At 34.3% G+C, this 14,854-nt stretch overlaps 1 protein-coding gene across 1 annotated transcript in view; it reads right to left on the bottom strand.

The window, feature by feature from the left end:
- Positions 1–14,854, bottom strand: part of LOC130447621 (insulin receptor substrate 1) — a 47,710-nt gene that overhangs the window by 25,291 nt on the left and 7,565 nt on the right. Inside the window, exons 2-3 of the mRNA XM_056784541.1 lie at positions 11,282–11,469; positions 6,276–6,367 (exon numbers count right to left, since the gene is read on the bottom strand). Of these exons, the coding sequence (XP_056640519.1) occupies positions 6,276–6,367; positions 11,282–11,469 (280 nt within the window). The remainder of the gene's footprint in view (positions 1–6,275; positions 6,368–11,281; positions 11,470–14,854) is intronic.

The raw sequence follows: 14,854 nt of genomic DNA, 5'->3' as shown, positions 1-14,854 counted from the left end.
CAGCGCCGTCTATATGTCAGCGAACGTACTTTTGATAAATACGATCGAAACAAATCTAGACACTGGATTTTCGACAGAAAATTCAATTGAATTTGATCAAAATTGTTATTTGATTGATTTTCATCGAGGAAAGTCCGAATAAACCGACAAAAATTGCTATAACCTATAAATTAATAGTAAGACAGCTGTCAAATCTATACACGACTATTTTGAAGGTTACGACTAACCGGAAATCATGCGAATTTGATGCTAGTAGCGCCGTCTATATGTCAGCGAACGTACTTTTGATAAATACGATCGAAACAAATCTAGACACTGGATTTTCGACAGAAAATTCAATTGAACTTGATCAAAATTGTTATTTGATTGATTTTCATCGAACAAAGTCCGAATAAACCGACAAAAATTGCTATAACCTATAAATTAATAGTAAGACAGCTGTCAAATCTATACACGACTATTTTGAAGGTTACGACTAACCGGAAATCATGCGAATTTGATGCTAGTAGCGCCGTCTATATGTCAGCGAACGTACTTTTGATAAATACGATCGAAACAAATCTAGACACTGGATTTTCGACAGAAAATTCAATTGAACTTGATCAAAATTGTTATTTGATTGATTTTCATCGAGGAAAGTCCGAATAAACCGACAAAAATTGCTATAACCTATAAATTAATAGTAAGACAGCTGTCAAATCTATACACGACTATTTTGAAGGTTACGACTAACCGGAAATCATGCGAATTTGATGCTAGCAGCGCCGTCTATATGTCAGCGAACGTACTTTTGATAAATACGATCGAAACAAATCTAGACACTGGATTTTCGACAGAAAATTCAATTGAATTTGATCAAAATTGTTATTTGATTGATTTTCATCGAGGAAAGTCCGAATAAACCGACAAAAATTGCTATAACCTATAAATTAATAGTAAGACAGCTGTCAAATCTATACACGACTATTTTGAAGGTTACGACTAACCGGAAATCATGCGAATTTGATGCTAGCAGCGCCGTCTATATGTCAGCGAACGTACTTTTGATAAATACGATCGAAACAAATCTAGACACTGGATTTTCGACAGAAAATTCAATTGAATTTGATCAAAATTGTTATTTGATTGATTTTCATCGAACAAAGTCCGAATAAACCGACAAAAATTGCTATAACCTATAAATTAATAATAAGACAGCTGTCAAATTAATACACGCCTATTTTGAAGGTTACGACTAACCGGAAATCATGCGAATTTGATGCTAGCAGCGCCGTCTATATGTCAGCGAACGTACTTTTGATATATACGATCGAAACAACTCTAGACGTTGGATTTTTGACAGTAAATTCAATTGAACTTGATCAAAATTGTTATTTGATTGATTTTCATCGAGTAAAGTCCGAATAAACCGACAAAAATTGCTATAACCTATAAATTAATAGTAAGACAGCTGTCAAATCTATACACGACTATTTTGAAGGTTACGACTAACCGGAAATCATGCGAATTTGATGCTAGCAGCGCCGTCTATATGTCAGCGAACGTACTTTTGATAAATACGATCGAAACAACTCTAGACGTTGGATTTTTAACAGTAAATTCAATTGAACTTGATCAAAATTGTTATTTGATTGATTTTCATCGAACAAAGTCCGAATAAACCGACAAAAACTGCTATAACCTATAAATTAATAGTAAGACAGCTGTCAAATCTATACACGACTATTTTGAAGGTTACGACTAACCGGAAATCATGCGAATTTGATGCTAGCAGCGCCGTCTATATGTCAGCGAACGTACTTTTGATAAATACGATCGAAACAACTCTAGACGTTGGATTTTTGACAGTAAATTCAATTGAACTTGATCAAAATTGTTATTTGATTGATTTTCATCGAACAAAGTCCGAATAAACCGACAAAAACTGCTATAACCTATAAATTAATAGTAAGACAGCTGTTAAATCTATACACGACTATTTTGAAGGTTACGACTAACCGGAAATCATGCGAATTTGATGCTAGCAGCGCCGTCTATATGTCAGCGAACGTACTTTTGATAAATACGATCGAAACAACTCTAGACGTTGGATTTTTGACAGTAAATTCAATTGAACTTGATCAAAATTGTTATTTGATTGATTTTCATCGAACAAAGTCCGAATAAACCGACAAAAACTGCTATAACCTATAAATTAATAGTAAGACAGCTGTTAAATCTATACACGACTATTTTGAAGGTTACGACTAACCGGAAATCGTACGAATTTGATGCTAGCAGCGCCGTCTATATGTCAGCGAACGTACTTTTGATATATACGATCGAAACAAATCTAGACACTGGATTTTCGACAGAAAATTCAATTGAACTTGATCAAAATTGTTATTTGATTGATTTTCATCGAACAAAGTCCGAATAAACCGACAAAAACTGCTATAACCTATAAATTAATAGTAAGACAGCTGTCAAATCTATACACGACTATTTTGAAGGTTACGACTAACCGGAAATCATGCGAATTTGATGCTAGCAGCGCCGTCTATATGTCAGCGAACGTACTTTTGATAAATACGATCGAAACAACTCTAGACGTTGGATTTTTGACAGTAAATTCAATTGAACTTGATCAAAATTGTTATTTGATTGATTTTCATCGAACAAAGTCCGAATAAACCGACAAAAATTGCTATAACCTATAAATTAATAATAAGACAGCTGTCAAATTAATACACGCCTATTTTGAAGGTTACGACTAACCGGAAATCATGCGAATTTGATGCTAGCAGCGCCGTCTATATGTCAGCGAACGTACTTTTGATAAATACGATCGAAACAAATCTAGACACTGGATTTTCGACAGTAAATTCAATTGAACTTGATCAAAATTGTTATTTGATTGATTTTCATCGAACAAAGTCCGAATAAACCGACAAAAATTGCTATAACCTATAAATTAATAATAAGACAGCTGTCAAATTAATACACGCCTATTTTGAAGGTTACGACTAACCGGAAATCATGCGAATTTGATGCTAGCAGCGCCGTCTATATGTCAGCGAACGTACTTTTGATAAATACGATCGAAACAAATCTAGACACTGGATTTTCGACAGTAAATTCAATTGAACTTGATCAAAATTGTTATTTGATTGATTTTCATCGAACAAAGTCCGAATAAACCGACAAAAATTGCTATAACCTATAAATTAATAATAAGACAGCTGTCAAATTAATACACGCCTATTTTGAAGGTTACGACTAACCGGAAATCATGCGAATTTGATGCTAGCAGCGCCGTCTATATGTCAGCGAACGTACTTTTGATATATACGATCGAAACAACTCTAGACGTTGGATTTTTGACAATAAATTCAATTGAACTTGATCAAAATTGTTATTTGATTGATTTTCATCGAACAAAGTCCGAATAAACCGACAAAAATTGCTATAACCTATAAATTAATAATAAGACAGCTGTCAAATTAATACACGCCTATTTTGAAGGTTACGACTAACCGGAAATCATGCGAATTTGATGCTAGCAGCGTCGTCTATATGTCAGCGAACGTACTTTTGATATATACGATCGAAACAACTCTAGACGTTGGATTTTTGACAGTAAATTCAATTGAACTTGATCAAAATTGTTATTTGATTGATTTTCATCGAACAAAGTCCGAATAAACCGACAAAAATTGCTATAACCTATAAATTAATAATAAGACAGCTGTCAAATTAATACACGCCTATTTTGAAGGTTACGACTAACCGGAAATCATGCGAATTTGATGCTAGCAGCGCCGTCTATATGTCAGCGAACGTACTTTTGATAAATACGATCAAAACAAATCTAGACACTGGATTTTCGACAGAAAATTCAATTGAATTTGATCAAAATTGTTATTTGATTGATTTTCATCGAACAAAGTCCGAATAAACCGACAAAAATTGCTATAACCTATAAATTAATAATAAGACAGCTGTCAAATTAATACACGCCTATTTTGAAGGTTACGACTAACCGGAAATCATGCGAATTTGATGCTAGCAGCGCCGTCTATATGTCAGCGAACGTACTTTTGATAAATACGATCAAAACAAATCTAGACACTGGATTTTCGACAGAAAATTCAATTGAATTTGATCAAAATTGTTATTTGATTGATTTTCATCGAACAAAGTCCGAATAAACCGACAAAAATTGCTATAACCTATAAATTAATAATAAGACAGCTGTCAAATTAATACACGCCTATTTTGAAGGTTACGACTAACCGGAAATCATGCGAATTTGATGCTAGCAGCGCCGTCTATATGTCAGCGAACGTACTTTTGATATATACGATCGAAACAACTCTAGACGTTGGATTTTTGACAGTAAATTCAATTGAACTTGATCAAAATTGTTATTTGATTGATTTTCATCGAACAAAGTCCGAATAAACCGACAAAAATTGCTATAACCTATAAATTAATAATAAGACAGCTGTCAAATTAATACACGCCTATTTTGAAGGTTACGACTAACCGGAAATCATGCGAATTTGATGCTAGCAGCGCCGTCTATATGTCAGCGAACGTACTTTTGATATATACGATCGAAACAACTCTAGACGTTGGATTTTTGACAATAAATTCAATTGAACTTGATCAAAATTGTTATTTGATTGATTTTCATCGAACAAAGTCCGAATAAACCGACAAAAATTGCTATAACCTATAAATTAATAATAAGACAGCTGTCAAATTAATACACGCCTATTTTGAAGGTTACGACTAACCGGAAATCGTACAAATTTGATGCTAGCAGCGTCGTCTATATGTCAGCGAACGTACTTTTGATATATACGATCGAAACAACTCTAGACGTTGGATTTTTGACAGTAAATTCAATTGAACTTGATCAAAATTGTTATTTGATTGATTTTCATCGAGTAAAGTCCGAATAAACCGACAAAAACTGCTATAACCTATAAATTAATAATAAGACAGCTGTCAAATTAATACACGCCTATTTTGAAGGTTACGACTAACCGGAAATCATGCGAATTTGATGCTAGCAGCGCCGTCTATATGTCAGCGAACGTACTTTTGATATATACGATCGAAACAACTCTAGACGTTGGATTTTTGACAGTAAATTCAATTGAACTTGATCAAAATTGTTATTTGATTGATTTTCATCGAACAAAGTCCGAATAAACCGACAAAAATTGCTATAACCTATAAATTAATAGTAAGACAGCTGTCAAATCTATACACGACTATTTTGAAGGTTACGACTAACCGGAAATCATGCGAATTTGATGCTAGCAGCGCCGTCTATATGTCAGCGAACGTACTTTTGATAAATACGATCAAAACAAATCTAGACACTGGATTTTCGACAGAAAATTCAATTGAATTTGATCAAAATTGTTATTTGATTGATTTTCATCGAACAAAGTCCGAATAAACCGACAAAAACTGCTATAACCTATAAATTAATAGTAAGACAGCTGTCAAATCTATACACGACTATTTTGAAGGTTACGACTAACCGGAAATCATGCGAATTTGATGCTAGCAGCGCCGTCTATATGTCAGCGAACGTACTTTTGATATATACGATCAAAACAAATCTAGACACTGGATTTTCGACAGAAAATTCAATTGAATTTGATCAAAATTGTTATTTGATTGATTTTCATCGAACAAAGTCCGAATAAACCGACAAAAATTGCTATAACCTATAAATTAATAATAAGACAGCTGTCAAATTAATACACGCCTATTTTGAAGGTTATGACTAACCGGAAATCGTACGAATTTGATGCTAGCAGCGCCGTCTATATGTCAGCGAACGTACTTTTGATAAATACGATCTAAAATGCACCAATTAAGTGATCAAAGCAACTCCAGACGCCGGATCCTCGATCAATTGTGGTCGTTGAAAAAATTTTTCACTCGTTAGTATCTCGAAATATACAGCGCGACCCTCGTATTATCCAATAGAATAAATAAAATGTTTTGGCTACCGAATGAATCGTGAAAAATAGAATTTGGACGCGGGGTATTTTGGGAAGTAACGTCTAATACACTTTCTCTTCGGATTCGTTTTATTTTTAGGAAGATCCGTCTAGACTGGTCAACAATACAGATTGCAACGGTAATTAATTACTCGGTCGACACAGTTTTCTTCTTCTTTTTTTATTTTTCGTTATCGTACAAATAATAATTTTCGAACAGACTATAACATTTAAAAAAAAAAAAAAATATTCGGTCGGAATCCTTACCGATAAATGATGGCGTGCATATTTTGAGTTATGGCGCTGTCGATTGAGGTTATCCAAAATTCTCCAGCACCTATGGGGCTGTATCTACCAAGCTGTAAAAAAATTTAACGATGTCGTCTCAAATTATTTAGAAAAATAAGTACGAGGCTCGATAAGTCGTGTTACTGACTAAAAAAAAAAACAATTTTTTTAAACAAAAATCGATTTTTTGTATCGATACAATCGTTCCAACTTTTCTCTAAGTTCTCGATGTCGTGCTTGTACAAGGATTTGTCCAGTAGTCACCGAGGACCAGACCTGGACTATAAGGTGGATGAGGAATCGATTTTTACATTCAAACAATCCAAAAATTAAGTAGTAAGTAGTAGTAGTAAGTAAGTAATCGATATGTCAAAACATTTTATTCGTAGTTTTATAAACGTCATATGGATTTGACAATGACAGCGCCATCTGCGTGTCAGTCACACGACTTATTGCGTGACGTATCAGTTCAATATTGAAATTCATCGACAAATTTCAAGTTTTTTATATGAAAAATTCGCATTTTTTATCGAGTTACGATTTTAAAAAGTTGTAATCATCATCCTTTAAGATTTGGATTGTTCAAGCGGAAAATACCAAAAATTTCATACTATACCAACATCAAATTATAAATTATGTTCTGAATCCAATGGAGACGGAAAATTTCGGAAAAAAAGACCGAAAACCACAAAAACAATTATTCTCATAATTCAAAATCCTAACCTCAAATTTCAATTTAATACTTTGTACGAGGGTTGAGGTAGAATTGGACGATAAAAACGTACAAAAATTATTCGAAAACGGACGAAAAAACATTTGGAAAAACTCTTAAGGAAAATAAAACGTAAAAAAACTAAGAAATCCTCGATTAGAGACGAAATATTGACAGATCAGAGACTCATAAATCAAAATTCTAACCTCAAATTCCATTTAATACTTTATACGAGGGTTGAGGTAGAATTGGACGATAAAAACGTACAAAAATTATTCGAAAACGGACGAAAAAACATTTGGAAAAACTCTTAAGGAAAATAAAACGTAAAAAAACTAAGAAATCTTCGATTTGAGACGTAATATCGGCAGATCAGAGACTCAAAACTCAAAATTCTAACCTCAAATTTCAATTTAATACTTTATACGAGGGTTGAGGTAGAATTGGACGATAAAAACGTACAAAAATTATTCGAAAACGGACTAAAAAACATTTGGAAAAACTCTTAAGGAAAATAAAACGTAAAAAAACTAAGAAATCTTCGATTTGAGACGTAATATCGGCAGATCAGAGACTCAAAACTCAAAATTCTAACCTCAAATTTCAATTTAATACTTTATACGAGGGTTGAGGTAGAATTGGACGATAAAAAAGTACAAAAATTATTCGAAAACGGACGAAAAAACATTTGGAAAAACTCTTAAGGAAAATAAAACGTTAAAAAACTATAAAATCCTCGATTAGAGACTCAATATCGGCAAATCAGAGACTCATAAATCAAAATTCTAACCTCAAATTTCAATTTAATACTTTATACGAGGGTTGAGGTAGAATTGGACGATAAAAAAGTACAAAAATTATTCGAAAACGGACTAAAAAACATTTGGAAAAACTCTTAAGGAAAATAAAACGTTAAAAAACTAAGAAATCTTCGATTAGAGACGAAATATTGACAGATCAGAGACTCATAAATCAAAATTCTAACCTCAAATTCCATTTAATACTTTATACGAGGGTTGAGGTAGAATTGGACGATAAAAACGTACAAAAATTATTCGAAAACGGACGAAAAAACATTTGGAAAAACTCTTAAGGAAAATAAAACGTAAAAAAACTAAGAAATCTTCGATTTGAGACGTAATATCGGCAGATCAGAGACTCAAAACTCAAAATTCTAACCTCAAATTTCAATTTAATACTTTATACGAGGGTTGAGGTAGAATTGGACGATAAAAACGTACAAAAATTATTCGAAAACGGACGAAAAAACATTTGGAAAAACTCTTAAGGAAAATAAAACGTTAAAAAACTATAAAATCCTCGATTAGAGACTCAATATCGGCAAATCAGAGACTCATAAATCAAAATTCTAACCTCAAATTCCATTTAATACTTTATACGAGGGTTGAGGTAGAATTGGACGATAAAAACGTACAAAAATTATTCGAAAACGGACTAAAAAACATTTGGAAAAACTCTTAAGGAAAATAAAACGTAAAAAAACTAAGAAATCTTCGATTTGAGACGTAATATCGGCAGATCAGAGACTCAAAACTCAAAATTCTAACCTCAAATTTCAATTTAATACTTTATACGAGGGTTGAGGTAGAATTGGACGATAAAAAAGTACAAAAATTATTCGAAAACGGACGAAAAAACATTTGGAAAAACTCTTAAGGAAAATAAAACGTTAAAAAACTATAAAATCCTCGATTAGAGACTCAATATCGGCAAATCAGAGACTCATAAATCAAAATTCTAACCTCAAATTTCAATTTAATACTTTATACGAGGGTTGAGGTAGAATTGGACGATAAAAACGTACAAAAATTATTCGAAAACGGACGAAAAAACATTTGGAAAAACTCTTAAGGAAAATAAAACGTTAAAAAACTAAGAAATCTTCGATTAGAGACGAAATATTGACAGATCAGAGACTCATAAATCAAAATTCTAACCTCAAATTCCATTTAATACTTTATACGAGGGTTGAGGTAGAATTGGACGATAAAAACGTACAAAAATTATTCGAAAACGGACGAAAAAACATTTGGAAAAACTCTTAAGGAAAATAAAACGTAAAAAAACTAAGAAATCTTCGATTTGAGACGTAATATCGGCAGATCAGAGACTCAAAACTCAAAATTCTAACCTCAAATTTCAATTTAATACTTTATACGAGGGTTGAGGTAGAATTGGACGATAAAAACGTACAAAAATTATTCGAAAACGGACGAAAAAACATTTGGAAAAACTCTTAAGGAAAATAAAACGTTAAAAAACTATAAAATCCTCGATTAGAGACTCAATATCGGCAAATCAGAGACTCATAAATCAAAATTCTAACCTCAAATTCCATTTAATACTTTATACGAGGGTTGAGGTAGAATTGGACGATAAAAACGTACAAAAATTATTCGAAAACGGACTAAAAAACATTTGGAAAAACTCTTAAGGAAAATAAAACGTAAAAAAACTAAGAAATCTTCGATTTGAGACGTAATATCGGCAGATCAGAGACTCAAAACTCAAAATTCTAACCTCAAATTTCAATTTAATACTTTATACGAGGGTTGAGGTAGAATTGGACGATAAAAAAGTACAAAAATTATTCGAAAACGGACGAAAAAACATTTGGAAAAACTCTTAAGGAAAATAAAACGTTAAAAAACTAAGAAATCTTCGATTAGAGACGAAATATTGACAGATCAGAGACTCATAAATCAAAATTCTAACCTCAAATTCCATTTAATACTTTATACGAGGGTTGAGGTAGAATTGGACGATAAAAACGTACAAAAATTATTCGAAAACGGACGAAAAAACATTTGGAAAAACTCTTAAGGAAAATAAAACGTTAAAAAACTAAGAAATCTTCGATTAGAGACGAAATATTGACAGATCAGAGACTCATAAATCAAAATTCTAACCTCAAATTCCATTTAATACTTTATACGAGGGTTGAGGTAGAATTGGACGATAAAAACGTACAAAAATTATTCGAAAACGGACGAAAAAACATTTGGAAAAACTCTTAAGGAAAATAAAACGTTAAAAAACTATAAAATCCTCGATTAGAGACTCAATATCGGCAAATCAGAGACTCATAAATCAAAATTCTAACCTCAAATTTCAATTTAATACTTTATACGAGGGTTGAGGTAGAATTGGACGATAAAAACGTACAAAAATTATTCGAAAACGGACGAAAAAACATTTGGAAAAACTCTTAAGGAAAATAAAACGTAAAAAAACTAAGAAATCTTCGATTAGAGACGAAATATTGACAGATCAGAGACTCATAAATCAAAATTCTAACCTCAAATTCCATTTAATACTTTATACGAGGGTTGAGGTAGAATTGGACGATAAAAACGTACAAAAATTATTCGAAAACGGACGAAAAAACATTTGGAAAAACTCTTAAGGAAAATAAAACGTAAAAAAACTAAGAAATCTTCGATTAGAGACGAAATATTGACAGATCAGAGACTCATAAATCAAAATTCTAACCTCAAATTCCATTTAATACTTTATACGAGGGTTGAGGTAGAATTGGACGATAAAAACGTACAAAAATTATTCGAAAACGGACGAAAAAACATTTGGAAAAACTCTTAAGGAAAATAAAACGTAAAAAAACTAAGAAATCTTCGATTTGAGACGTAATATCGGCAGATCAGAGACTCAAAACTCAAAATTCTAACCTCAAATTTCAATTTAATACTTTATACGAGGGTTGAGGTAGAATTGGACGATAAAAACGTACAAAAATTATTCGAAAACGGACGAAAAAACATTTGGAAAAACTCTTAAGGAAAATAAAACGTTAAAAAACTATAAAATCCTCGATTAGAGACTCAATATCGGCAAATCAGAGACTCATAAATCAAAATTCTAACCTCAAATTTCAATTTAATACTTTATACGAGGGTTGAGGTAGAATTGGACGATAAAAACGTACAAAAATTATTCGAAAACGGACGAAAAAACATTTGGAAAAACTCTTATATATATATATATATATATATATATATATATATATATATATATATATACGACGTTGCATTATCATTTTGTTTTCGAAAGTATGTTAAATTTCGATTTCGTAAACACTTTATGGAATTCGTAAATAGATTTATTCATTCCTCGTTGTTATTCGAACTTTGTACCCCGCGACTATTATATTTATCTAAATATATTCCGTATCAATCAATCGCTCGAATACGGCAACGGACCAAAACACGCCACAAATCATCGAATTTCCACTTACCTCCAGGAAAAAGAAGCTTTTCAAAATGCCGCAACTCCTAATATGCCACAACATGAAATTAACATCCAAATTACTGTTGCCATCTTGATTTACCAAACACAACATGGTGCTCGAAAGGCATAATCGATAATTGCCCGATCTCGTCCATCCCAAACCCCTTTTGACGATCGTCACGTCCCAAACGTGTTCTAAAACAAACAAAAAATAATATTTCACGCGAATCCTAAACGCTATTAATATACAGGGTGGTATAGAAAAGTTTTGGCCATCCTATAGTTTAGACGTCCACATTTTGGCGGATAATTTTGGTAACTAATCAATTCCATTCGTTTTTCATGATATTCCAAGATTTTTCTGGCCGATTCGTAACACAACTCAATCGGATTGAGCTCTGGCGATCGTGACGGCCAAATCATCACCTGCAGTATCGCCAGGACCTTATTTCTTCTGTTTTAACCGAAGCTAGAATCGATCTTCCTCCAAAACATGCCCAAACCATCACTGACCCTCCGCGGATGGGGTTACACGTAGATTTCTAAGGATATTTCAGCCACATGTCATTTTGAAAGACCTGTATGCAGTTACGGCTGAAATTTAGCGGATAATTCGTGAAAATTTCAGTCGGGGCGTCAAAAATTCCGAGTTTTAACCGAAGCTAGAATCGATCGTCCTCCAAAACATGCCCAAACCATCACTGACCCTCCGCGGATGGGGTTACACGTAGATTTCTAAGGATATTTCAGCCACATGTCATTTTGAAAGACCTGTATGCAGTTACGGCTGAAATTTAGCGGATAATTCGTGAAAATTTCAGTCGGGGCGTCAAAAATTCCGAGTTTTAACCGAAGCTGGAGTCGATCGTCCTCCAAAACATGCCCAAACCATCACTGACCCTCCGCGGATGGGGTTACACGTAGATTTCTAAGGATATTTCAGCCACATGTCATTTTGAAAGACCTGTATGCAGTTACGGCTGAAATTTAGCGGATAATTCGTGAAAATTTCAGTCGGGGCGTCAAAAATTCCGAGTTTTAACCGAAGCTGGAGTCGATCGTCCTCCAAAACATCCCCAAACCATCACTTACCCTCCGCGGATGGGGTTACACGTAGATTTCTAAGGATATTTCAGCCACATGTCATTTTGAAAGACCTGTATGCAGTTACGGCTGAAATTTAGCGGATAATTCGTGAAAATTTCAGTCGGGGCGTCAAAAATTCCGAGTTTTAACCGAAGCTGGAGTCGATCGTCCTCCAAAACATCCCCAAACCATCACTGACCCTCCGCGGATGGGGTTACACGTAGATTTCTAAGGATATTTCAGCCACATGTCATTTTGAAAGACCTGTATGCAGTTACGGCTGAAATTTAGCGGATAATTCGTGAAAATTTCAGTCGGGGCGTCAAAAATTCCGAGTTTTAACCGAAGCTGGAGTCGATCGTCCTCCAAAACATCCCCAAACCATCACTTACCCTCCGCGGATGGGGTTACACGTAGATTTCTAAGGATATTTCAGCCACATGTCATTTTGAAAGACCTGTATGCAGTTACGGCTGAAATTTAGCGGATAATTCGTGAAAATTTCAGTCGGGGCGTCAAAAATTCCGAGTTTTAACCGAAGCTGGAGTCGATCGTCCTCCAAAACATGCCCAAACCATCACTGACCCTCCGCGGATGGGGTTACACGTAGATTTCTAAGGATATTTCAGCCACATGTCATTTTGAAAGACCTGTATGCAGTTACGGCTGAAATTTAGCGGATAATTCGTGAAAATTTCAGTCGGGGCGTCAAAAATTCCGAGTTTTAACCGAAGCTGGAGTCGATCGTCCTCCAAAACATGCCCAAACCATCACTGACCCTCCGCGGATGGGGTTACACGTAGATTTCTAAGGGTATTTCAGCCACATGTCATTTTGAAAGACCTGTATGCAGTTACGGCTGAAATTTAGCGGACAATTCGTGAAAATTTCAGTCGGGGCGTCAAAAATTCCGAGTTTTAACCGAAGCTGGAGTCGATCGTCCTCCAAAACATGCCCAAACCATCACTGACCCTCCGCGGATGGGGTTACACGTAGATTTCTAAGGATATTTCAGCCACATGTCATTTTGAAAGACCTGTATGCAGTTACGGCTGAAATTTAGCGGATAATTCGTGAAAATTTCAGTCGGGGCGTCAAAAATTCCGAGTTTTAACCGAAGCTGGAGTCGATCGTCCTCCAAAACATCCCCAAACCATCACTGACCCTCCGCGGATGGGGTTACACGTAGATTTCTAAGGATATTTCAGCCACATGTCATTTTGAAAGACCTGTATGCAGTTACGGCTGAAATTTAGCGGATAATTCGTGAAAATTTCAGTCGGGGCGTCAAAAATACCGAGTTTTGAGCAGAAATTTACACGTTGGCGAATTTGCACGCTTCTCCCGCGACCGTATGAAAAAGGAGATGGAAATTTATTGTACAGAACGTTCGTAAAAAAATTCAATTCTGCAACTTTTTTATAACTATTTGAATCACCCTCGTATTTATTTCAACTTTTTTTTTTCGTGGAAAACTAGATTTTTATTAATTATTTTCATCTGATGAGTTGATTTATGATACGTTGCTTTAAATTAATACAGGGTGAATGAAAATACAAAAATGTTTTGTAAAAATCGAAAAAATCCGTTAGTTGTATGATATTTTAACGGATTAAAAGCTGAACTAGATTCTAGGTTATGTAAGACTGTTTTTTCGTTATTACTATTGGGTTGCAAAGTTTAGACGAGACCGTACGACCTATGAATACCAAAAGCGGCGGTCGAACAAAATTTTTGCGTTTCGTAACCGTGGATGAAAGTTGGGTTCATTATTCCACTTCCGATGCAAGATAACAATCGAAACAATGGACTGAAAAGGGTAAAACGTCTCCGAATAAGAAAAGAAAGTGTGAAACACGGGAACGGTGGGTCGACAAAACAAAACGACGTCGTCGACGACGACGATTTCTCTCGGGCGTCTGGACGGGATGGAAAAGAACGTCGTAAACGACGATGTCGCGTATTTCGAGACGACCTTGACGTTAATCGACGGGACCGACAAGCGACGTTGCCGATACTTCAGCTAGACGATTATTTTCACAGCCGGTGGAAAAAAAAACAGGTGGGATGCGTACGATTCGACACCAAAATATAAATAGACAACTTAATATACATTTCTGGGGGGAATTGTGTGTGAAATATACGTTTTACTGTAATTCCAAGTATTTAATGTTATGATAAAGGGGTTTTCGTTTCCGCAACGTGTCTTCCCGAAAAAAATCGCTACTACAAATATGATTATTGATATCAAAACTTCAGTAGCAACCCTCGTATAATAATTTCGTAAATTCTTGTAATTATCCTTCGTCAACTTCACCAGGTACGTAACGGAATCTTCGAAGTACTTCAAAAACGTCAAATTACACAACAAAATTTTAATCGTTCAAAAACCGAATTTTTTTAACTCGGAATTTATTTTTTCCGCGTAAAAATAATGAAATTTATTGATCGTATAATTATTAAACATGTGGCAACCCTGTAACTTATTCTACGG

Source organism: Diorhabda sublineata, chromosome 8 (genome assembly GCF_026230105.1).
Source record: "Diorhabda sublineata isolate icDioSubl1.1 chromosome 8, icDioSubl1.1, whole genome shotgun sequence".
Lineage (NCBI taxonomy): Eukaryota > Metazoa > Arthropoda > Insecta > Coleoptera > Chrysomelidae > Diorhabda > Diorhabda sublineata.
This window is presented reverse-complemented; position numbering and strand designations above follow the sequence as displayed.